Source organism: Neolamprologus brichardi, chromosome 2 (assembly GCF_056152115.1).
Source record: "Neolamprologus brichardi isolate AB-2024 chromosome 2, ASM5615211v1, whole genome shotgun sequence".
Lineage (NCBI taxonomy): Eukaryota > Metazoa > Chordata > Actinopteri > Cichliformes > Cichlidae > Neolamprologus > Neolamprologus brichardi.
In genome coordinates this window covers 32,655,107-32,680,000 of record NC_142105.1, presented here as the reverse complement: position 1 = coordinate 32,680,000, position 24,894 = coordinate 32,655,107, and the positions used below count along the sequence as shown (strand labels likewise).

General features: G+C 38.8%; 1 protein-coding gene across 2 annotated transcripts in view; it reads left to right on the top strand.

Moving 5' to 3' along the window:
- The first annotated feature begins 6,128 nt into the window (after positions 1-6,128).
- Positions 6,129-24,894, top strand: part of tnmd (tenomodulin) — a 71,440-nt gene continuing 52,674 nt past the window's right edge. The window contains exons 1-2 of one of the 2 annotated variants that reach the window (XM_035913124.2): positions 6,129-6,245; positions 14,835-14,969. In XM_035913124.2, coding sequence (XP_035769017.1) covers positions 6,198-6,245; positions 14,835-14,969 — 183 coding nt within the window. In that variant the 5' untranslated portion in view covers positions 6,129-6,197. The remainder of the gene's footprint in view (positions 6,246-14,834; positions 14,970-24,894) is intronic. The other variant, XM_087829916.1, reaches the window with a different exon arrangement.

The window sequence follows — 24,894 nt, the reverse complement described above, 5'->3', positions numbered from 1 at the left end:
ACTTCTGTATTGACTGAATATAAATATATTGGACAGTAGATTTTCAGATTTTAGTAAATAATGCTTTTTTTTAAGTACAAGGTAAATAGCATTAAATACTGACACATATTTTGATGCTTATACATTAAAAACAGCATCGGGATTTCACGCGTGAGCGTTGCTTCTTTTCTGGACCTCACCGAGCATTTTTCTCTTAAGATTTTCCAGCATCGTATCAGCACAATGTGTCAGGCGTTTTCTACAGTCTACTGAAGAGCCAAGCGACTCCTGGGAAACAGAGTGCTGTGAAACTTCCTGTGCAGAGGTGCACTTCCTTCCCAAAGTCACTGAAGCATGAGGAGAATCCTGAAAGATGACGGACAACTGGAAGCGCTCAGATGTTTCATCTAGACCAAGTCAGAAGCCGTGACTGCCTCTCCATGATGAACCCGGTCTGCCCCACCTCTCCTTCCTCTGAGGTGGTATAGCTGCATCGAGGCAGGAGGCAGATAATGAAATCACACAGGATTATGTGTCACAATTGACCTGTATGGACCTCGTTTCTATACTCGAAACTAGAATTGAATCCGTCGAGGTGCTTTTGCCTGTGTGAGACAGAGAAATGGAGAACAGGAAAAGGGAAATCTCAGCCCTGCTCATTTTCCCCTATATTTCAATCTCTCCTCAGCATATTCTTTGTGCATCTTTTTCTCCTTTAGCTGTGACAGTCTCTCTTCATGTGGGAAGAGGCTGCTAATGAATGTGGATGTGTGTGATGGAAATGTGTAGGTCTCCAACACAGCTTTCTCTCTGAGTGACAGAAGCTCCACAAGGGTTTAGAAGCTGGCTTAAGAGGTTTTTTTTGTGTTTGTTTGTTTTAAAGCAAACAAGGAACATCTTTTTTCCAGACGGCCACTGCAAAATAGAGAAAACTGTACCCGTGGAAGCGTCTGCCTAAAGTACAAGTCCTTTTGAGCAGAACTATTGCTGTCTGACACAAAACAGTCTATTTATATGAAAGAAAAGCCACACACAGAATAAAACAAAACTCCCAGAATCCAGCTTGGCCTGTTGGTTTTGTAACGGGCCTCACTGGTGGTTACGGCGCTCAATCTGTGTTTGGAAAAGTGACAAATACAAAATAAAATTTCTATCAAAGCTATCAGGATGGAAGCATGAGGACAGAGTAAATGTTTATTTTGCAAGTCTTACCGGTTTGCTAAGGCTGCTCCTATCAACCTCTGCTCTAATCTTTGAGTATCTGGTGTATACTCCAAACTAAATTGCTGTTTATTCTATTCTGTGGGTGTCAAAGCCTCCGTCTGGTGCTGAATGCTATCAGGGGAATGAGGGTCCCAGGATGCTCAACACTGCTGCTGACACAACACTATTCCTGAAAGCCCTGCCACTTGATTTACCCAAGCAAAATGTCACAGTAATTGTGAAGATTTCTATCAATGGGAAAGAGCTGACGAGGTCCCACAGCCATCAGATCTGACAGACCTAATATGTGCTCAAATGTTGTCTGCCACACTAAAGGCTTGCAGGTTGACCAATTTTACCCGGAATGTTCCACCTCAGCTGGTATTGACCGAGCCGACGGTTTTCACTTCTGTAAATCTAGTGTGAAGTGGAGCTTTAAGGTTGTGAAATTGTGTTTTTAATAAACCGGGATTACTTCAAAATATTTTATCACACCTTTTAGCTTTTGCTTTGTATGCCATCTCAGATGGCATGAAAACAGACAGTCAGTTCATAGAAATCACTAAATCACGGGTGTGCTTTGATCCTTCAGTCCTCCAGGATGAGTTCTTATAAAATTAGTTGCTATTTTACATTTTCTGGCATAGAATTGGGAAACAGCAAGCTGCAAATAAAACATCACTTCATAATGGCAGCAAAATGATAATGAAGCTGAGAAATTTGCTAAAAATGTTACTATAAATATCACAACCTGCTGAATAGTTGCTAAGAAATAAGTGAGAAATACCCAGGGTTTTAATAGTTTTGCAATTTTCATTAGTTTTTATTTTTATTTAGTTTTGACTTCAGATTTTCAATTTTATATCAGTTTTAATTAGTTTTTACCAATTGTTTGCTAGTTTAGTTTAGTTTTTATTTTTTTGAAAATCCTTAGTTTCAGTTTAGTTTTGATTAGTTTCAGTTATAGTTTTAGTTGTGTTTGCAATAATTAAGTGTAACAAAATCCCAGTTTCATCATATCAGTCATTCTGCTCATCCTTGGGTATGTTGCTATTCCAGCTACCATACTGCACCCTGGACAGGTCGCCTGTCTGTCGCAGGGCTAACACGCAGAGACAGACAACTCACATTCCCACCTATGGGTTCTTTAAATAAATAAATAAAGGCAGATGAACAACCATTGATACCAGGCAACTATAAAATTTATATCTGGCCCCAATGAGACTATTAACTCTCGCAGCACCGGGTGTTCGTAATTTTGGTTCAAGTGAATTGCTAAACTTTTTGAAGGCAATTGACTCACACAGTTGTGTAGATATCCCCGTCCTGTTGTCTCGGGATGCATCACGCTGCCTTGCCTGGGGTTAGCTTCTGTTTTAGGTAAGCTAGGTTAGCCTTCTTGTGTGAGCTTTTCAAGTGCACTTTAAGGTTTGTGGGATTTTTTTCCCTTTAGAAATGTCCCTCATAATTTGTCTGTTTCCACTACAAGACACTTGCTTTATCCAAAATACAGTCATATTCAAAGTAATCCCAAATTGGACTCTGGCTCCCGACTTTTCCTAACATGATTCTGCGCGTGGACGGAGCAGCAACACAGACGACTCGACTAACGTGCTGCCACCTGCTGGCATAATGAGACACAGCAAGAAAAAAATCTGGAAACTTCATTTTCACCCTTGACTCTTGTATGACACGCACACATCAATGAAAACTAAACACATTTTTGCTATAAATTCAGTTAATTTTAGTTAGTTTTGTGAAACTCATTCCAGTTTTAGTTAGTTTTCCTTTTTTTTGTTTTTATTTTTATTTCCGTTAACGAAAATGTTTTTTCTAGTTCTTCTAGTTTTCGTTATTTCGTTAGTTTTCGTTAACGATAATAACCTTGGAAATCGCAACTGATTGGTTACTAATAGGATGCTAAAATGCTAACTATACTGTCGATGTATCATTAACTACAATATAGATGCACTGCACCGATGGCACTCCTACACCATAATAAATTACGTTCAAGTTGATAAAAAAATTTCTTTCAAAATGCAAAGAAGAAATACTGCAAAGAGTCCACACCATTACACCACCACTACCAGCCTGAATCGTACATGTCAGGATGGACCTATGCTTTTATGTTGTTTACCATCCAAATGTCACAGCAGAAATCAAGATTCATCATCATTCATTGTTGTCCAGTTTTGGTGGGCTTGTGCAAACTGTAGTCTTCATATTTCTGTTCTCAGAGGAGTCCGGTCATCTGCTGCTGTAGCCAATCAGCTTCAGGGTTCAACGTGATTCAGAGATGCTCTTCTGCATACTTGTTATTGCCTTAGCATCTCAGTGCAATCAGTCACAACGAAAGCAACTGATTAGACAGCAGCAGTTGAACGGTTGTACCTAACAAAGTGGCAGTATACAAAAAACTTTTCATGTCCATGCATGTATAGCATATTGGACATGGAAATTGGCTTCCAGTTAAAAGCTGATCAGATAAGAAGGCAGGAAGTGCTGATGGTAGCTGTCATCTTTCTCTTTCAAAGACTATAATCAGAATCCCACAACTTTATTCACTATTTTTTTCAGTACTGTTTTAACACCTATTTCATTATCTGGTTATTTATTTGCTATTCACTAGGGAGGTTTAGGCACCTTGTTAGGCTGGCTACATTTGTACAAAAAGATTTGATTTGGGTTCAAATATAGCTTGTTTCGGAGCTTCTTTTTCTAGCATCCTCAGTGATGAGTCCCATCAGTGAGGTTTTGAAAGAATATGCTGTCCTGTAATCAAATGTGTACTGCCACTTGGATTAAATCATTTTAAAGTTATCCAGACTGTCACAGAAAGAAAAAGGACCGTTTGTGTCTGTGTATGAAAACAAATCAAACATAATCACAGTTTCTATGGGCCTACGGGAGGAGCAGGAAGAACAGGCTAAAGTTAGTGTTTCCAAATGGGAAATGAGTCATTAGATGTTACAAATGTAATAAAATTATACAAATTATGTTTGCTGTGTAACAGAAGGCACGCAGCAAATTATTCTGTTTCTATGTGTTCACAGCTTTCCATGTGGATTTGTTGTTGTTGTTGTTGTTTATTTGAGTTGGTTTGCTTTTTTGCAGCCACAACTCTGGAGCATTTTTTTCCACACCGTTTGTGGTTCATCTCTAAGGTCTACTCTTACAGCAATGCTGCAATTACAGAAAAAAATCAAACCATTATTATCCTCTTGCAGTATCATTAGGTCAGTTTAATCAAATATTGAAAACCAATGTGCATTAAGAGCTCAGGTAACTCTTAAATTCAACCATCTACGAGGCTAAATGCATTGAATTACCAGCATGAGACCAGCTGGTTATGATATTTGCAAAAGGAGCAATTGAATAGGTGTCACTAATAAAATGTTGGGCAATTCCTGATAAAACAGTGTCACTACTCTGTATTTACTGTAGGACATAAATAAACACACATTCCTGTAATGCTTCTCTATTTTTATTTAGGAGTTGAAACTGTTTTGTTTCCAACAGACTTCCAGTGTCATCAAATAATGGTGCTTACACCTAAGACACCTAAAATTGCATGTTTGAGTTCCAAGACTGAAGCAATAATGGGTAATAACACAAAGCAAAAAGCTTTTGAAGTGGTTTCATTTTTAGACCATAAAAAATGGAAAAAAGTCAAGACTAGTCAACCGAACTTACATCCAAACTAGACAAGTAAGCGATTTGTGAGTGTTGTTCTGTAGAAACAGAACTGAATGTCATGTTGCACAACTTAAGGTTATTTCTGTCCTCTCATACACCTGAAATTAACTATTTTTATTAATGTTATTAACCACAGTCTTTCCCAAACAGTTTTGTAATGACAAATTCCAAACTGCCACTGAATGAGTTTGCAGAACACACTGGTTGGGATGGTGTTTAGTTCTTTCTTTGTGTTTATTTCAAGTAAGAACGCCACTAATGGTCATTTTCAAGATAAAAGGTGGGTATTGTATATGCACTTAAGCTCGAAACAAACCATGAATTACAGACAGAAAACTAAAAACCAATGTGAACTATAGACTCAAATTAAGTATTGTGAACTTTTCCACCACAGCACTAACCAGAAAGCCAAAGAACCTGCAGGAGCAATCGCACACAGTCGCAGCGACACTTTCAAAAGCAAATGCTATGGTGAGCCAAACGGCTGCGAGAAAAAGTTCAGTTCAGTTATTCAATAATGTGGCATTTTTAAAGATGCTTCGTTTGTTATGTCACTCGCTGGAAAGTTTATTTATGAGCAAAGTTTTCAGTGAAGTAAGAGATTTTAAAATGAACAATATTTGCATTTTCATAGACTGTGACGATTTCTCGGATGGAGGAACAGAAGTAATGCAACGCAGTATGTCTTAAAACATGCCTCGAACCGACCTATGCCTTTGCTTCCTTCCCACTTTCTTTCTGTATGTGCACAAGTGCAAATTATTTTCATTTTACAGGCCTGATTCTTTTGTTATGCTGCTATTCAGTCAGCTCAGCTCTTGTTTGCTAAACCTGTTTTTTGTTTCAGACCCATGACGGGAAAAAAGCAGAGAGAAGGTACTTGAACTCTGTTTGATCCTTCAGACAATAATACAGAAAAAAATACAAATTGCACCAACATAGTGTACCTACCTACACACATACATTTATCGCCTACAAACTCTGTGTCCTCCAACTAGGAATGATTTGAGTGAAACATCACAGTATTTTTCATCCCAGTGTAGTGTGTAATTTATTTAACAGAGGGTTTGTGTTTCAGCTTGAAATCTTTTGTGGTTCTTCACCTTTGAAATGAAAAAGGCAGGGAGGAGAGACATCTGCCTGGCTTTTAATGGGTATCACAAATGTTTTAGTAATTCCACTCCATCTGAAACTTCCCTCCCCTTCAGCACCCTCCCAAATTATAGCAAAGGAATGAAGCTGAGACTCTTTGCCTTACAGAGCTTTAGTGTTTTCCCCAGCTAAGAGGATCGGAAAGATTCATCCTGTGGCTTTGCATCATGGAGGGTAGCAGTCAATCCAGCAGTCAACAGCTTCTGTGGAAGGATGTGAGTCAGATTTGCTCGTTATTGGTTTATAGCAATTAACTGATTAGAGTTTTTTTTAACCCATGTAGAATTTGAGTTCTCTAAAGTCCAAAGAAAAGTTTTATTAGTGACTTCAAAAAAAATATATAATCATTCAGTATTTCGGATTTAAGTTACCTTTTTTCTTTCTTTTATTCAAGAAGTGTGGCTTGATCTCTTGCTGAGTGATGAGAGTTTTGCCCTGAATATTAAATTTTTCATCTAAATCTTTTTGGATTGGCTTTTCACCTTGGCTTTCTTCTTTTATTTCCACTCTCACGTGTAGTCTCATCTGGACCATTTTATTTGCTTTATATCTATAATATCTGTGCCTCTCAAATGAAAGGAGCATACAAATATACACCAAGAAATGTTTTTATTTCAGACTTTATTATAAAGGACCAAGACAGGCAGGATTTTCAGCTCTGAGATCTTATTTTTTTTTTGCTACTTTTTTCTCACACACTTAATTTGTTGGAGAGAACTTGCAACAAAAAATGAGCACAGGGGTAAATACATTCATAGCGGTGTAATATTATATTTTTTTCTATATGTATGACAAAAGTAAACTCTTTTACCGTGCATCAAAGAAATGATGACATTTTGTTCTGCAGATATTCATGATGAATACGCGGTACGTGAATAGTTATGATTAAAAGAAATCACCTGTGGCGTCTGACTTGTGTTACAGAATTGCTTTAGCAGGAATTAAAATGCTCATATGAGTGTGGCCCAGTGTGATAAACCCCTGCCTCTGCTTGTTGCTTACGTGGGCTACCTTTTTTGTTGTTGTTGTGGGGTTTTTTTCTCATGAAAGTGCTCACTCTTTGCATGATAACAGCAGGGGGCTCCAGGCACTCTTCCTCACAAAGCTCAAGAGGAATTGCCTGGCTGATTCTGAACTCCTAAACCTTTAAACACTAGTTGGCGGGTGCTGTGCGCTCAGACTGCTTACTCTGTCTCCATCCGTGCCTTTATTTCTGTCTGTCTGTCTGTCTTTCAATCCTACATTCTTCCTCTGAGTATTCGATATTCAAAGCACAGGCAGAGAGGTTTGTCCTCTTGTTAAGTTTCCACTGCTTATGCAACCTGCCACAGGAGAGCCGACGATTTCAGCCACCGGTTTTTGTTTTTTTCTTTCTGAGAAATTTATATTGCAAGGAATTTCTGGCTCCCTGAGAGTAGCCCTCTGCTTTTCATCATGCCCTAGGAATGTACAACACTTGCACCTCACATTTTTGTGGCTACTGTTCCTAATATGTCAAATGAAAAACAGTGGCTATTCAATAATAGCAAAATTTTATCTTGAATAATGATTTCTGTGTCTTTCCTAAAGTTAAGCTGCTAATGCATTTAGCTACCAGAAATTCAATTCGTCTTCCTGTTAGTCATGCCACATGTATCCTGCAATTTAAAATAAGGAAATAAGACCAGAACAAATGCATTATTTGGAAGAATTGTGGCTAATCTTTTATCAGCATACCAGTCAAAGGTTAAGAAAAAGCCATACCACTGTTATTTTTAAATAATTCCTGCATATTATACAGAACCCTTGTATGTTAAAATGCTACCTAATCTGCCAGGGTTAAATGCTATAACAACCACAGACACAATAGAAAAAGAAAGCTGCTTTATCATCATTTAAAAGACAAGATAAGCAGGATTAATTTTGCAAACTGAAGTTGGTTCTTTTTTTCCTCTCTTTTTTTTGAACATATCTGCTTTTCTGTTGTCCTCTGAGACCTTCAAAAGGGCTCCAGTGTGAATGAGTAGCTTTCATTTTCTCCCTGCCTGAGCTCTGGTGGAACAAAAGCCTGTCTTTATTAATTTGTGGCCTTAAGCTTGGGGAATTGACTACTGCAGGCAGAGTTTTAATTTGAAGAAAAGTTTAATAATTGTAACCTTTCTGTGACATGTGTAGCAATCTGTTCCTCCCTGCGCCCGGCACAGGGATGGCTATATTTTTTTGTCATCAGAATCCTGAGTGGTGGATACATTTTTCGGAGTAGCCAGATGAAATGGTCTGTATTTATATAGCGCTTTACTTTAATGGCAGCTGTTTGGGTTAAATGCTGTACTTGTTATTGGAAACTGAGACAAAGAAATGATAGTGGAAGTAGCAATTTCAGGCATTATAGCAGACAAACCGCTTCAGAAAATAGCTAGTTCTTTGACAAAAAAGTTTAATGTGCAAACTGTGTACATAAAATATTAGCAGGAGAAATCAACTCGAGTCCCAAACAGCCTTTTGCAAGAAATATCCGATTGCAGAGCTTCAGCTTATGTTATGTACACCTGTAATAGCAGGTTAAAGCTAACTGAAAACGAGCAAGGCCAACCTTTACAAACTACAAAGAGTGATCTGGTGATCTCAACAAGCTGCTGCAACTAAAATTTTCAGATGTGTTTTCCACCTGTGCTTGTTTCCTGAGCACTGCATAAATTACAAATCTCCCGAGGCCCACCTTCAATTTACTAACTGTTGGGATAAGTAGCTGCAGATTTTCAGTCAGCGACTAAAAAACCATAGTAGGTAATCCACACCAACCACATAGACATCTCTTTGATCTGTACACTAAAGCAAACAGTCTATCACATTCAGTCATTACGAGGGGTTAAAGTGGGATTTGGGAGGTGGGGGGAAACCCTAAGATTGTGTGTAGTGGTGCAGCGTGGGAGAAAGAATCACTTAGAAATCATTCACATTGTAATTTGTGCTGTGAGCTCCAGTAGATTTGTGTTGTGCACAGACAGGCTGACCTGTACTGCTGCTCTGAGCTTTCCTGCTCTTTCTGGATTCAGCCAAATTAATTCAGCGAGCTATAAGTTGAATAATAAGCTGGTACGTGAATTGTTATTAACTAATTAAACAAATCTAGCATGAGCTAGAAAATTATGCAAATGTAAATGTCCAGTTCATGAAATAAACTAGCTAATCGTTAAAAAACACTCATCTTGCTCTCTTGTGTTCCCTGCCTCTGAGAGTGAAATTATTACATATTAACTTTTTTCTTACAAGCTGATGTTACTTGAACTGTTTGAGATTTAGCATCTGGTTCAATGCTGAAGCACAGTAGCCACAACTTTATTGACATCTGCACCATGAAGACACGGCAGGGATAAGAAGAAAAAAAGATTTCCTGAAAGTGGGTGAGTCACCACTGAATGGCTTTAGTTTATTAATGAGCAAGTCATAAATTAGTGACTGAGCAGCAGACGAAAAATTAACTTACTCTGCTGTACTATGTATACAATCTGTCAGATTCACTTACGGATTAACTGAAGGTGCAGGAACGGCATTCCCTTTTTAACCCCCGATCATTAGACTGAGCTCAGCCAGGGCACATTTCAGTCTGTGTGTTCTCCAGAAAAGACATGTTATTGTTTTTATACTGTTTTTGACCTCTGTTCAACTGTTTGCATGAAGTTAAAATTTGGTTACCACATAATTTTCTTACATTGAATGAGAATAAGACCGAAATCATAGTCTTTGGTAGTCACACTCCACTAGACCAGTTAGCTGATGCCCTAGGCCCTCTTGCTAGCCATCTCTCGCCCACTGTAAGAAACCTCAGAGTGTTCCTGGATGGCTCTTTTAAACTTGAGATGTCCACTGTGGTAAAAAACAGCTTTTACCAGTTGCGTCAGATTTCCAAAGCAAAGCCGTTCCTTCCTTTAAAGCACCTTGAAAAGCTTATCCACGCATTTATTACATCCAGATTGGACTACTGTAACTCCCTCTACTCGGGCCTCACACACTCTTCTCTTTGCCGGCTTCAGTTAGTTCAAAATGCAGCTGCGCGTCTTTTAACAGGTACGAGAATCCATGAACACATAACTCCAATTTTATCCAAATCACATCGGCTCCCTGTTAAATATCGTATAGATTTTAAAATTCTTTTGTTCACTTTTAATATTCTGAATAATTTAGCACCCAGCTATCTTTCTGAACTACTCCACTCATACAATCCCAACAGAGCACTTAGATCGTCCAATCACAGGCTCCTAGTACAACCTAGGACTCGAGTGAAGTCGAGAGGTGACCGGGCCTTTGCATCCGTGGCACCTAGACTCTGGAATAACCTCCCTGTTCATATTCGTACTGCCGAGTCGATTCAGTCTTTTAAATCACGTCTTAAAACTTATTTTTTTACTTTGGCTTTTGATTCTGTCTAGTTGACTGGTCCAGCTCGTTGTGTTGTTACCTATTGTTTGTTGTCCTCTTTTATTGTTTGTTTTAATTGTCTCATGCTTTTACTGACTGTGAAGCACTATGTTCAACACTGTTGTTTTAATACGTGCTATATAAATAAATTTTGATCTGATTAGTGTCTGTATTAATATCAAGTAAAAGAGGTTATTTTCAGCCTTTTTCATTATTATTCTTTTTTTGTATTATTTATATTATTTGTGGCTTACGCTTTGTATTATCAATGCTTCAGTGAACCTCTGCTCAAACCGGTTTGAGTGGCCCAGTGTAGTGCTGTACATGCTTGGCCGGCCACATGTCGGGGCTCTTTTGTTTAAAAGCTGGATCCAGGAGACCAAAACAGTCACTGACCTTCCAGCCTACTGGATGATGCCCACTGATGTGGACAAGGTCTACACTGAGGTGGACTACAAGACAGACTCGTCCTCAGGTACAGCTAAAAAAAAAAAAAAAGCACATGGTAAGTGCATCTGTGTAGAGAATTGAATGTCAGGGATATGTGCTGGCCGCACACGTCCGTGTGGGCACAAGCCCACACTTTCTGACCTGTCACCATACTTCAGATTTTGCTCACTCACAACCAGGCTGTTTTTCATTTAAGCCAATGTCCCCACTGCACCTTTGTGACTGTGAGAGCCTCTTACACAGTAACAGAGACAGAGGCAGGTGTGGTGAAAGCTCAGAGATAGCTATTCATCCCCTGTTTGGTGGAAATCAAGAGCTGGAATAATAGCATCTTCAAATACCCATGACATTTATCCACCACTGTTTCCTGAACTGCTATTGTTAACTGTGAGGAGGCTGTGGGCCCCTGTTAAAACAGCAATTGCCGTCACATTACCATTAATAATAAATAATAATAATAATGGATTGCAAATGCAATATAGCGCTTTTCGGGGGCCCTCAAAGCGCTACAATTCCACTATTCATTCACTCTCACATTCATACACTGGTGGTGACCAGTAGGCGGTAGGTGAAATGTCTCACCCAAGGACACAACGATCGAGACTATCCGAGCCGGGGCTCGAACCGGCAACCTTCCAGTTACAAGATGAGCTGCCAACTCTTTGAGCCACAATCGCCCCATTACATAGAAAGACAAACCTATGTTAGACTAAAAGCTTCATTCAAAGAAATTCATGGTATTTCAGGCATTGTTTGAGAAAGGCTGTTTTATTTTGTGCTGTCACAACTGCATTCTGCAGGCCCGTGCAGATAACAGCGACTTAAACTGCAGAAGTACTACAGCTGTGCCCAAACACAAACTTGGTCAAACTGTTTTGGATGCCCACTGAATGTGTTGTGGTTTGTGTCTGACCAGACGTGGACTTTTGGACAGCAGCTCTGTCAGAAGGAAAAGGTTTTTCTACAGTCTCCACAACACCACAGTCTAAGCCTTTAACCAAGTTACAACTGCCTTGAAAAGTGTGCAATTGGACCCTGTTCATAGGACCCAGTTATGCCTCCTCCACAATGGTTCTAAGCTATATTCAGACTGATGAACTTTTGCATAGTTTGTGTCTTTTATACTTCTTTTTTAAATTATTTGCCACTTCTTTTAATTGAATTGAAGTGGCATTATTAACCTTTCCATGTAGGTTGCTTTGCAACTTTAATTAAACCTGTTGTATATGTACTATATCAACAACTATAAAAAGATTCTTTATATGAAGGTACTATATGTAGCCTCAGTTCTTCAAACGAGTGATGCTTTTACAGCTTTTGGTTGCATTCATCCACACGTAGAAGAAATTTTAACAATATCTTTATTCTTTTAACTAAAGCGAAACTCACCAACAAACTCCTCTCAGCTGAAAAATCACCGCACTTCCCTTAAAACTCTCAAGGAGAAAAACAGGTGACTCCATATTGGACCACCTGGTTTTTTGTTTTTGTCTTTTTCTTTTCTTTTATCTTTTGTCATGGAAATTGTAGTAAAGTGTCTGACAGTTTCTAAGAGATAGAATTTCTTAGAATTTGTCAAATAACAGCCAGTTATAATTCAATGATGATTTAACCATTTATTACCATTTTTCATACAAATGATTGGCAGACAGAAACACAAAACGTGGCCATGACAGCGCTGAAAAATTTGTCTTTGCTCTCAGTGAAGTAAGTCAACAAACCTGCTAATGGGATCCCAAACTTGTGCTACATTGTTGCCATAAACCAGTCACATATTTGCATTTTCTATATTTCATAAGACAATAATAGCTCCATGAATATATTTTCCCATTCCTTTAATATAGAAACACAAATGTTGCATAATGTTGTTAATGCAGCATATGCAGGTCACATTCATTCATATTTTATGTTATGGTTTTTAATTTCATAACAACACTGGAATATATATTAGCTGTTGCACAGCAGAAAGATAATCCCTTCAAGGAAAATCAAAGAACACCACACTGACTCGTATGGCCACGCTTGTATTTCCTGCATATGCATCGAGTCACCCTCTTTTGTTACGTCTACGCTCTCGCTCATGTCAAATCCATAATCTGCCAATAAAATCTCCAGGTAATAGTTTATGAAGAAGGCCACTGTTCTTAGTCACATGCTTGCCAGTGATATGACTTCCACAGCGTTAGGATGTGATGTCTCCTTGTAGTGTAATGCCAATAAGAAACATTAGGATATATGTGTGCTTGTAGTGGAAAATAATCTCTGCTCTAGCTTTCAGATCTGATGCTTTCTAAATGTAAATTTCAAGACAGTCCACAATAACTTCGACATGATTGCCAAAAGCATCCACAAAATGATTTGATGTCTGTGTAGCAACTGCACCAGAGTTTCACAGCTGTAGCATCTCTGAAAGTGCTGGACACACTCTTTGTTTCAAGCATAATCCAGCATAAGGTTCACAGAGGAGCATCTATAGAGCCATCTGTGGTATGCAGAGAAGTGCAAACTTGATCTTGACAGCTGTCAAGAAATACTCTTTATCTACTTCTGGTTGAACTTTTCCTTCAGTATCCTTCTCTCTAACAAGTGATTAATTCCAGCCCACCTGTGGCTACATAAACTGTATTCCTGCTGTTCACTGGTGTTGCCCTTTGGTATAACACCCAACTGTGACTTCTGCAAAGATTCATCTGCCTGTGACCTCTGTACAGCTACATCGGGTGGCATGGCTTCATCCATCTTTGATCTCTGGCCAGCGATGTCTGGTGGCATAGCGGGTGCAGTGTTGTTCCCTGGGAGAGCTTGCTATGTATTTGTCCTCCAGTTAAACCGCTCAGTCTGTGTCGCTTTGATTTCTGTTACGCCAAGGTGCATTTCATCGGCTGGTTTGCTTTAAAATATATATATATATATCTTTTTTTTATGTAGCTAAAGAAAGACCCAGAAAAAACAATCTGTCAGCAACTGTTGCTGAAGTTGATGTTTGATCTTATTACAGCTGCTGCCCACGTTATGTAAAACCTCCATGTTACTCTCTTACTTGCAAAACTTTCTCCGTGTTGTTTGCAAGAGCATTTATGGCATTTGATAACAAAATAAGTATAAATAAGTATTCAACACTTACATTTATTTGGTTGTTGTTTGTTGCATAATACAGGCAATACAAAAATATGCAATATATATATATATATATATATATATATATACTCATACTGCTCAATTTTTACCATAGTTTCTGTGCATCTCACCATACCTCACAATCCCGATCTCTGTTCTGGTTTTTAGAGCCAAGACAAAATAATAAAATTGTTAAAATTTTGAAATAGGAACAGAAAAAAACAACTGCACAGTTAGATCATTAGCATTAGCTGAGCATCTACTGAAAAGTAGACTTTCCTGAGTCATACCAGCACCTTTGCAGCCTCAGTTACACAGGCAAAGAGACTGGTCAAAACCCTTGGCAACATCTGGTTGCTAGGGAAAAATATGTGTTGCTCAAGGTTGCTAGCTGTCACCCTGTGAACTCCATCCCAAACAGGTTTGCATGGAAGACACTGAAATGTCTGCAAACACTCACCATTTCCTCTCAAGTCTGCAGTGAAACTTGAAAGCGTGTGACTCAAACCAAACGTGGAGAATGCTCGTCTTCACCCAAGATGATGGGCTTCACCGCTGCAGCCAACACGTTTCAGTAGACACAACTTTTAGGCTGAAGGCCCACCCACGGTTTCACTACATTTTGCTGAGGAATGGTGGTGTGTGTTTGCACACAGGTCTGTGTGCGCCATGCAATTTACTTTGAGCTTAGACCAGTACCCAGGCCTTTGTTTTTATAGCAAATTGATTTGTTATTGATTTGTTATTGTTCAGTTACCATCAGCAGGTGACTCATATTGCTAATTTTTGGGGCATTTATAAATGCATCACATTAATAATCTTAAGTTGGTCTTTTGCAGGTTGAGGCTGGAAAAGGGAAGAAGGCGAAGTACCAAACCTACCAGCGAATTGCTCTGATTCTCACTCTGGTCTTCCTGGTTTTGGCTCTCTGTGTTTTCAGCCTGAGATATCTGTGGGGCCCCAGCCTGGGGAAGGTAAGACTAAATATCATCTCCGTGATATATGCCAGTCATTAGCCTTATTGCCACCATCTGTGGTAAGTGGATTCTTCATGAGAGAGATGAAAGCCGCCCTGAGTTTCCACATCAGGTTACATCAAAGAAAAAAAAAAACTACGTGAGAAAGGAAAATGGATGGCCACACAAAAGAGCTCGAGGCAGTCTCTGCAGTCTGTATTGTATTCCTGTAGATTAAAAGATGTGTGGGCTATGGAAAAGACAGCTGTGTTTTGCTCTGCTCGTGTTTTGGCTGTCAGATCTGTAATTTCATGAATTCTTGGCCCAAACCACAAACCACTTTTTACTATTGTAAATGTTGCCCTGTTGCATTTATCTGCTGTCTGCTCGCACTGTAAATATGGTCTCACAATGACAAACCGTGATAACTCAAAGCTGACCCTAATTGCTGTTGACCAGAGTGGCTGCAGCAGGACTGAAGCCTCTTGGCAATGTAATTGGGATAAACTCTTGTCCTGGCAATTCATCTTGTAAAATCCAATTCAATCACACTTGATGGAGAATATTTTTACTCTCCTCTTTTCCCCTGATTTTCCCAAGGGGCCAAAAAAGCTAATTTACTCGGGCTAGAAGGAAAAGTACAGTACATCAATAATTTCACATCTAGAAATTGGATGCTCTATACATTCTGAGCTCAGCTGGTAACGAGAGAGAATGATTTAAATGAAATGATGGTTAAAGATTAGTACATATATCAAACCTGAAATCATAAGGCTGCTTTGTGTGAACTCTAAATGGCATAAAATGAAGAGAGGGATGTATAGTCTGCTGCTGTTACACCAACATCTTTGTTGATAGCTAGTAAACATTAATTCACAACATCCTCTGCCGCTGTTCTTCTATGTCTGCTTCCATTGAGGTACAAATTTCAATTGCAGACTTTCCCTTCTAAGCTCAGATTAAGCAACTTCCTGTAAAGACGGTGTTGTCCACGTCCTCTCCTTTCAACATAGATATGAATCACCTTTGAGCCATCTCCTTTGTCCTTGTTAAATATTTCATGCCGGAGGTAGAGCAGTCATTATTTCTACTTTAATAAGCTGTGATCATTCTCACGTGGCACAAAATGTGTTGATGGTAGAGGTTGCCCAGGCGATGAATATCAAACCTGCAGACCCTGGGTTTTTGCTTTAATAGGGTCTGGGGGGAGGCTCATTGTCTGGCCTCCACATCAGGGAGTGAGACACAGTTACTTCAAAAGAGAGTCACCTGTCTGTCAGATAGGAAGGAAGCTCCCTCAGTCGCAGTACAACTCAGTTATGCGTTCATAAAAACAGAAGTACAAACGCTGCACTGGAAATAAAGAAATTGATTGAAGCAGTGGATTGATGGATGGATGGATTGATTAATTCTCCTGCATCCTCGTAGCAGCCAATGCCTCGGTTCGTGAAAGGGTGTGAGATCATATGCAGCAGGATGCTTTTTGACTCACTAGCTAATCCTGAGCAGCGTCTGGCAGCTATGTGTATAGACCCTGGGCAGCAGAGCACAGCATTAGAAGCCGAGGGGAGGGATCCTAATCTATTTTAGGAAATAGTTGTGTGTGGGAGGGTGGCGAGGTTGTTTTATATGGGGCACAATAAGATCAGCATTCTGGGGAAAGCTCAAATTCAGCTTAAGCATAAGGTTTATATGAGAGTGCCCATTTGAAATACATAGGTTTGGATATAGACGAATGCTGCACATGCTTGTACATGTAACTCCGGTTCCACAGCTGCATGCGTATGAGTTCAAATCAAGATTGAATTCGCCTCATATTAAATATTCGTGTTTTACCTCAGGCCAAATTTTGTTTTTATACACCTTGATTATTTTGTTGTGAGTTCCACATTTTTGGACATATTAAATGTAGTGATATCACACACCTCAGGAATGCTGAATGGCACTTGCCTTTCGGTGCTCGAGTAACTGGAACATGCATTTGAATCTTGTTTAAACTCAACCCTGAGGTGAGCATTATCACGTAGGGTCTATTTACTTCTGTATCGTCTGTACTACACCTGCTCTAGGCAGAAGAATGCATCTACTCACAATGAGAGGCTGACATTCAGGACAGGAAGACAGGTTGTAAACAGTGATGGTGTCCCTCTCAGCTGTGCTGTAATGTAAGCTACCTGCATCCTTCTTTTGATTCGTTCTGGTTCGCAACTGCTCACAACTGCTACGGGTTATCAGGATGTCTGCTGGAGACAGCAGCCCATAGCACCAAACTTTGACAACACACACAAAGCGAATAAATAACGCTTTAGAGCATAGCAAAAACATCTGTATTTGATTTGGCGGCCTCAACTGTCAAGAGTAGGTGAATCAAACCCCAAAGTCCTCCACAGAGATATAAGATTCCTTCATTTTCCACTAATCAGTGTTTTCATTAGGAACGTCTTCCCAATCAGAGTTCTTTATCTGCCAAAAAAGATACCAATATACGAAATGTTAGATCATTTTTTCCCATAAATATTAGTAAGTGACATGTCTTATTTTTCACTATGGGCCAAATATCAAACGATAAATAAAGAAAGATCAAATTATTTTTTAGGAAACTAGAGCCAGATATGTATTTCGGGTGCAAAACAGCAAGAGTAAACGACTTCCACGTCAACAAAAAGACAAGCATATGCAACTGTTTGACCACAAATTTGTCCTAATAGCTTCATAGTGTGTTAAGTTATCATCAGCTGTTGTGTCAAATATTCAATTAACGTAATTACCCAGTATGGGGGGGGATTAAATAAAAAATCTGATTGCACAGTGTCACCAGAAAACAGAAGTTTAATAATTACTCCGTTTTAAAGTGAGTACAAAACACATTTATGAGGAACTCATTAAAAAAAGATAACACTTTAAAAGTGTAAAGCGAAAGATTCACAAGCAGAAAACGAGTCGGTTGAGAACATTCCTGATGTGGTCTCTTCACAGTTTGAAACCTGCTCTTACTGTTTCCTCCAGCTGTTCTAACAGATCCTGAATATGAGAGGTGCAAAGTAGATGCTCGAATAGCGTCTTTCCGACAGTTAAAATTATACTCGAGTGAAAAAAAAAACAACATGTTTTTACTTTTTAATAACCTACAGTGGATACGCTACTCTTTGTTGGTCACAGCAACAGCTTTGCATTTAACCACCAAAGGAAGCTGAATGCGTGCTCAGATCTTAATGCTATAACACTGGGTAACGTAACCCCCTCATTGCCCAGTGTTTTAGCAATGTAACTCCCTCACTGTATGTGCTCAGTCGGTAGTGCAAACTATGTAAAAAAGCAAATCCAAAAAGCTACTAAAACACGCATACTTATTACACACTGCATATTACATAGATCGCTGACCTTAGCATCGCAATTAGAAGTCAAAACCACAGCACAACTTCAGCCATGAACGCTTGTGTTTTCACAGTTCACCAAAGGATTGTGACCTTTATGTGGTATAAATAACCGCATAAAGGTAATTTGCTCTGTGCATTGTTTTTCAGTATGACATGATAACCACTGGAGAGCTTCTTTTAATTACCTGCAAACATATGTTATTACAGAGGCCTGGGGAAGATACCCTGCTATCATTTTCTCTGCCTGTGTGAGCTTGTGTTTGCGATAGAGCGAGAGAGCGACAGGGCGTGGTTGCGCTTGTCTACATGCGATTGTTTGCGTGTCAGCGTGCATCGTGTGTTTCGGTGTGTAGATTAGGTGCCTCTGCATTCTCTTTTGGCTTACGGCAAACTTCTGTTTACTATGTGCTCATTATTGTTCTGGGCCACAAGTCTCACTGGGGGATTTTGCCTCCTTGTAAATTAATCCTCTGTTATTACCAGTTTACATCAGCAACTCTGTGAAAATGAAATCTGGCAGTGAATCCAACAGAAAAGTGAGAATAATTTGCCTTAATTAAATTATTTTTATAAACAGTTCCTCTGACAAAAAAAAAAGAAAAGAATTAAATCTAGACAGTGATGTATGCTGTGCATAAAGTCTGTGGCACATAGTATACAAAATCCACATTTTTATGTCATTAAAAGTGATATATTTGGTACTATTTTTAATTCATGAACCACTTTCAGGAAGATTATTTGCAGCCAGAAGCAGACCCAGAGTAATTGTGAGGCTGTAGACATTGTAAACCAGTTTTTCCTGGGGAACCTTGAATGGCTCGCAGGTGCTATTGGTCTGTATGGCAAAACTGCCTGAGAAATACATGAATGTCAAACCAGAGGAAAGTGGTCCATTATTCAAGCTGAAATTGCATTGCTCACCTTGATTCCTTTCCCTCTCTGGTCCCAAGGTAGCTGCTGAGTTGTCGCTCCTGATGGCCTCTTAAAGGCCTCACTGTCAGCACCGGCTTCTTTAATGAACACTGCTGCGCCTGGTGCTTTTCCACTGGTCACAGGTGTATGGCTTTTCAAGGCTGGCCCCCAACCCCTTTGTTTATTTATCGTTCGTAGGCTGTATACACCCAGCAGACCCCACAGTGTCCAGCTGTCAACACGCAGCAGGGGAGGACACACAAGATTTGATCATGATATGTTTTTGTCTTTCTGTCTCGCTGCTGCTTTTTTTCTTATTTTTTCTCAATGAATAAAAGAAGACGATGCAAACTTCTCCTCAGGAGTGTAAGGAGTTTGTTTACTCAGTCTGATGTGAAGGAATTATTATTCAGAGGAAGCAACAGGGCTTATCTAAACAGCTGGTTTGGCAGGACCTTTTGGGAGGGCTGCTTCTCAGTCAGTAATCTTTTCTGATTTTACATGTCAGGCTCATTCATTCATTAGCAGGCCAGTGTCCACTGGTGTTTCTCCCTGGCTGTTAAATTAGGCTGCAGTGGGCTCCCTCCTAAGATGATGCATTATGCCTTCTACTTGGGGAAGAGGCGGAGGGTGGGAAGGGTGGCAGACCAGGAAAAACAAAAGAGAGTTGTTTTAAATTGTTTCCAGTGGAGTGCCTGAGGTAGGAAGGCTTCATGGCAGTTGTTACACATTCCTTTCTTCTGGGATGGTGACTGCAACAGAGAGCGTGACAGCACTGCAAAGCCCACCGGGAGTTATTCATTGTGCCAGCGAGCATTTTAGTGTGTTTGTGATTTCATTTTTAGACGCCTGAATAATATTTGTGTAGGAAAGATCAGCATCTTAATTGTCAGCGCTTTATTTTGCCAATCCTTCAGCAGCTCATGTGCAGCGTTTTGCATGCGCGCCGCGGTGAGTTAACAGACATAAATGCACGCCTTCTTTTTCCACACTCTGTTTCCCCTTCCTCCCTGTCTCACTAGTGTGACTGCCAAGTAGACTCTCTGCTCTGTTGTACAATTTAGAATGTGATTGAGCTTTCACATCCACTTTCACTCTCCCAGTAAGTCTGCATCTCTTCTAGCCTCAACGTGCATTCACAGCCACAATGCTAAAGCAGAAGCTGCAGACTGGAAACACACTGTTCATCTTTCCTTTCGCGATATATTTGACTGCAGATAGAGATGTTGCCGTTATGTCATTGCATACTCTGATGAATCATAATTTTATAAATGAGTTAATCTCAAAAATGTCAGCGTGCTCCGCTGTATTTCTGTCAGTAATTAAAAAAGTTGCATTGACTTTTGTGAGTTTTCCCCATTAGTCATCATGCTCAATATGTGAGGAGAGAAGCAGCATGTAAATGACCCCTTTAGGTCCCTGCCTGGTGCATGTCTTTATGTTAAAGAACATTCAAATAACATTAATTGATTAGACCTTCTTAAAGTGTGAGGAAAATAAGAACTTGCGGAAACATTCAAAGTTGCTCATTTTAATTACATGCACATCTCGATCCACCAGGCTTGCTTTTCATTTTTATTTCATTTTCCTTCATTGGTGGAAAAAAATGTGTAAAATCAGCAGAACACATTTTTTAAATTAGGACCTTTCATCCTGTGACACTTCAAGTGTTGACACAGAACATGAGTAAAGTAAACCAGGCAGCTCAGCTTTCAGGAATGTAATCAAGCTCATTATATTTAGATATTTATGCCAGATTTTATGTAGCCATAAGTCTCGATATCAAAAACTAATATGCCATTTTACCAGCGGTCTTATGGGCTAACCTATTGTTACAGCTTTAGTTGCATATCTGCATATCTGACAGTTTGAGACCTTCATCTCCAAGGATGGCAGACAAAACTATGGAAACACACACACACACACACATATAAATATATATGTATTTTTCATTTGTAAAACAGAAAGTAATGAGTAAAATGCATAAAAGTTGTGCTCTCAAATTCGAATTTGATACTTTTGTTACTACTTTGTTTCAAAAACCTTGTACATTGACACATCGAGGGCCTTGATATCCATTATGCTTCTAAGGGCTTGGGAACCTCTTCCCTTTCAGTTCATTAGAAACTAAATGAAAACAGCCTTTAGTAACCTTGGACAATCCCATTTCATGCTATATGCGCTGTATTTTCACGCTGTTAATTCCTCTCGAAATCTGTGTTTGACACACAGCATGCTGTGTGTCTATATATATATATATCTATATCTATCTATATCTATATATATATATATATATCTATCTATATATATATATATATATATATATATATATATATATATATATATATATATATATATATATATATATATCTATATATATATATATCTATATATATATATATATATATATATATATATATATATATATATATATATATATATATATATCTATATCTATCTATATCTATATCTTTCTATATCTATATCTATATATCTATATCTATATATAGATATATATAGATATAGAAAGAGAGAGAGAGAGAGAGAGAGAGAGAGAGAGAGAGAGAGAGAGAGAGAGAGAGAGAGAGAGAGAGAGAGATAAACTTATATATATTATAAGGACATATATATGTGGAGCATGTTAGCAGCAAGCAGTCCAAATTAAACAACAAAAATTACTTCATTTGTCAATGCCATCTAGAACAACACATCCAAAAAAATTTTGTGATCAGATACTATGAGGAACATCATTTGTCTGTGCCTTCCAAAACCATTACAAATCACAGCTGAAGAATGGATCACTTTTATGGTGTGATAATGCAGTAGCTAAGGCAAGACACTTCAATGGAAAGCAGTAAAATTTTAAACTAGTATAACACTTTGCCAGTTCGTTATTTGCCTTGAGAGAACCTTTTTAGCATGTTTTGCATGCAGTATGAGGTACTAGATTTACATTTGCACTTTACCATTAACATTCTTAACACCAGGTTCAGGATACTGGTTTGATTTAGCTAACATGTATTTATAAGTGGAGAATTTGGATTTGGACTTGAAAGATGCTGTCACCAGACTCAAAGAAAAATCAATCACAAGTTTGTCACAGAGCCAACACATAGCTATAGACAGCTATTTACACTCACATTCAGACCTACAACAATTCGGAAGCACCAATTACCCTAACGTGCTATTTATTGTGAGAGGAGTACCCACAGAGAACCCACGCAGGCACAGGGACAACACGCAAACTCCACACAGAAAGGCCCTGCTGGCCCTCAGATTTAAACCCAGGACCTTCTGTGGAGGCATAGTGTGTTTGCACTGGTAAACAGTAGTTAGCACTATGCACTATTTACAGTAAATAATGTATATATAGCAATAACACAGTGAAATTACTCAGTTGCTTTTTTATTTTTTTTATTTTTTTCCACACTCTGATAACTATGGCTGTCATTTTTCTCTCTTTCCTAGACAGACTCTATGTTATGTGTGTGCGTGTGTGCGTGTGTACGTGTGTTTGCACAATTTAGCTTTGAAAGACTGCGCCTGCAGAATAGATAGACAGATATCTGATAGACATATTCATAACATAGTTGTGTGAACTAACAATTAAATTGTTTCTTATTAGTGTAGCAAAGTGGTTTTACTATGTACTTATACTTTTTTTATACCTATACTATTTTTAAGTGGACCTACAATATATTTACTGTTAACATTACCATTAGTCTGAAAATATGAGGTCACATTTCAGACCATGAGATTTGTTTGTGAATTGTCGACAGTGCAGTCGCCTGCTTCAGTGACAACTTCAGTTCATATTCTTACTTTATGAAGCACTTTATAACTTTAGTGCTCTACACATTAACTAAATGTTATTCATTATTATCAGTTGTGTGTTAGTAGCATTAGTGAAGTTTTATTTACCTACTTTTATTATGAGACGCAGCTACTTACTGTATTTATGTAGCTCACTATTGCTGTGGAAACACCCAGTGTCATAGATTTGTCTCCATTACTGGTTAATTAATTATAATTGATACTTATGAAGACACTTGTAAGTATATTTATTAATTAAAATAAAGACGTAAGTCCTTTTGTGAATAACTAGACGTTTTCATACCTTTTATTTTGTAACATGAGGCTATTTTCCGATTCAGGGTCCCAGTAGTGATGAAACCTATCACAGCTTTCATACAGTAGGCGGTGGGTCATGTCATCAGTCCATCACAGGACTGATGATATGACCTACGCATCACAATTTCAACTCATGCGTCAACATGCATGTGTTTGGACTGTCGGGGGAAGCCGGCACACATGGAGAGAAAGGCCTCAGGCAGCTTTGAACCAGGAACCCTTTTCTTTTGAGGCAACACTGCACCACCTGCTTGCTGTCTTTTTTTCCCCCTAACTATTAATTAATTAAGCAGTAATGAAGTGTATTCATTTTAATTTGAACCGAGTGCAAAGTTCCAATATTCATTTCTGAAAATAACACCTTGATAAAATTTTAATCAAGTGTACTATCTTTAGATAATTGCCTGGAACAGTGGCTGCAACGCACTTCAGTGGTTGTTTTAATAATAGCCATCATTAACGCAATCAGTGACACCCGTACTTTCCCCACAACGACAAGTCAAAAGTATCTGGTTTAAAAAGCTCTGTGAGTTCTGTTTAATTTGAAATGATGTAGAAACAAAAGTGTTCTCGTGCTAGCGAGGATTTAAAGATTTGAATGGGCATGATTTATTCACAAACCAGAATGACATGTAAAGTACGAGATGAGCAGATCTTTGACAGTGAAGGAAGGAAAACTGGCGACGCTCATTAAGCAAACATGTCAGTCAAATCCAGAGGATGAAGAAGCCTATCTTTCTCTCAAAATCTCTGTCAGCCCTTCGTCAGTGTACTGCCTTTGTCACACAAAAAAAAGTCTGGCAGTCTGGCCAAAGTTTAACATGTATTTTTCATTTGTAAAACAGAAAGTAATGAGTAAAATGCATAAAAGTTGTGCTCTCAAATTCGAATTTGATACTTTTGTTGCTACTTTGTTTTCTTTCTGATTGATCAAAAACCTTGTACATTGACACATCTAGGGCCTTGATATCCATTATGCTTCTAAGGGCTTGGGAACCTCTTCCCTTTCAGTTCATTAGAAACTAAATGAAAACAGCCTTTAGTAACCTTGGACAATCCCATTTCATGCTATATGCGCTGTATTTTCATGCTGTTAATTCCTCTCGAAATCTGTGTTTGACACACAGCATGCTGTCATTTTAAAAGAGCCATTAAAATTTAACATACAATATATATTTCAAAGCATTTAATGCACTGAAGTATTTGTGATTTTTTTTCTGAATGTATTCACCACAAGTATGATGGATGACATCTGCTGCTAGGCTGCTGTGTCTCATTTGCCCAGAAATTGTGCTTTACTTTGTCAGCTGATGTTGACAGAGCTCGTCGAGATCCTTTTCCTGCGGCGGCAGGACTGACCCACCGACCTGCATGAGCAGTTGCAACATTAGTGGATGAAATGGAAGGTGACTAATTCATGTTAAATATTGGAGGAGTGGGATGGTTGTTTAGACATTTCTGCGAGTACAAACTTGACAGTTCTTTTCTAACTGGTTACACCAACGGTCTGAGGCTTCTTAGAG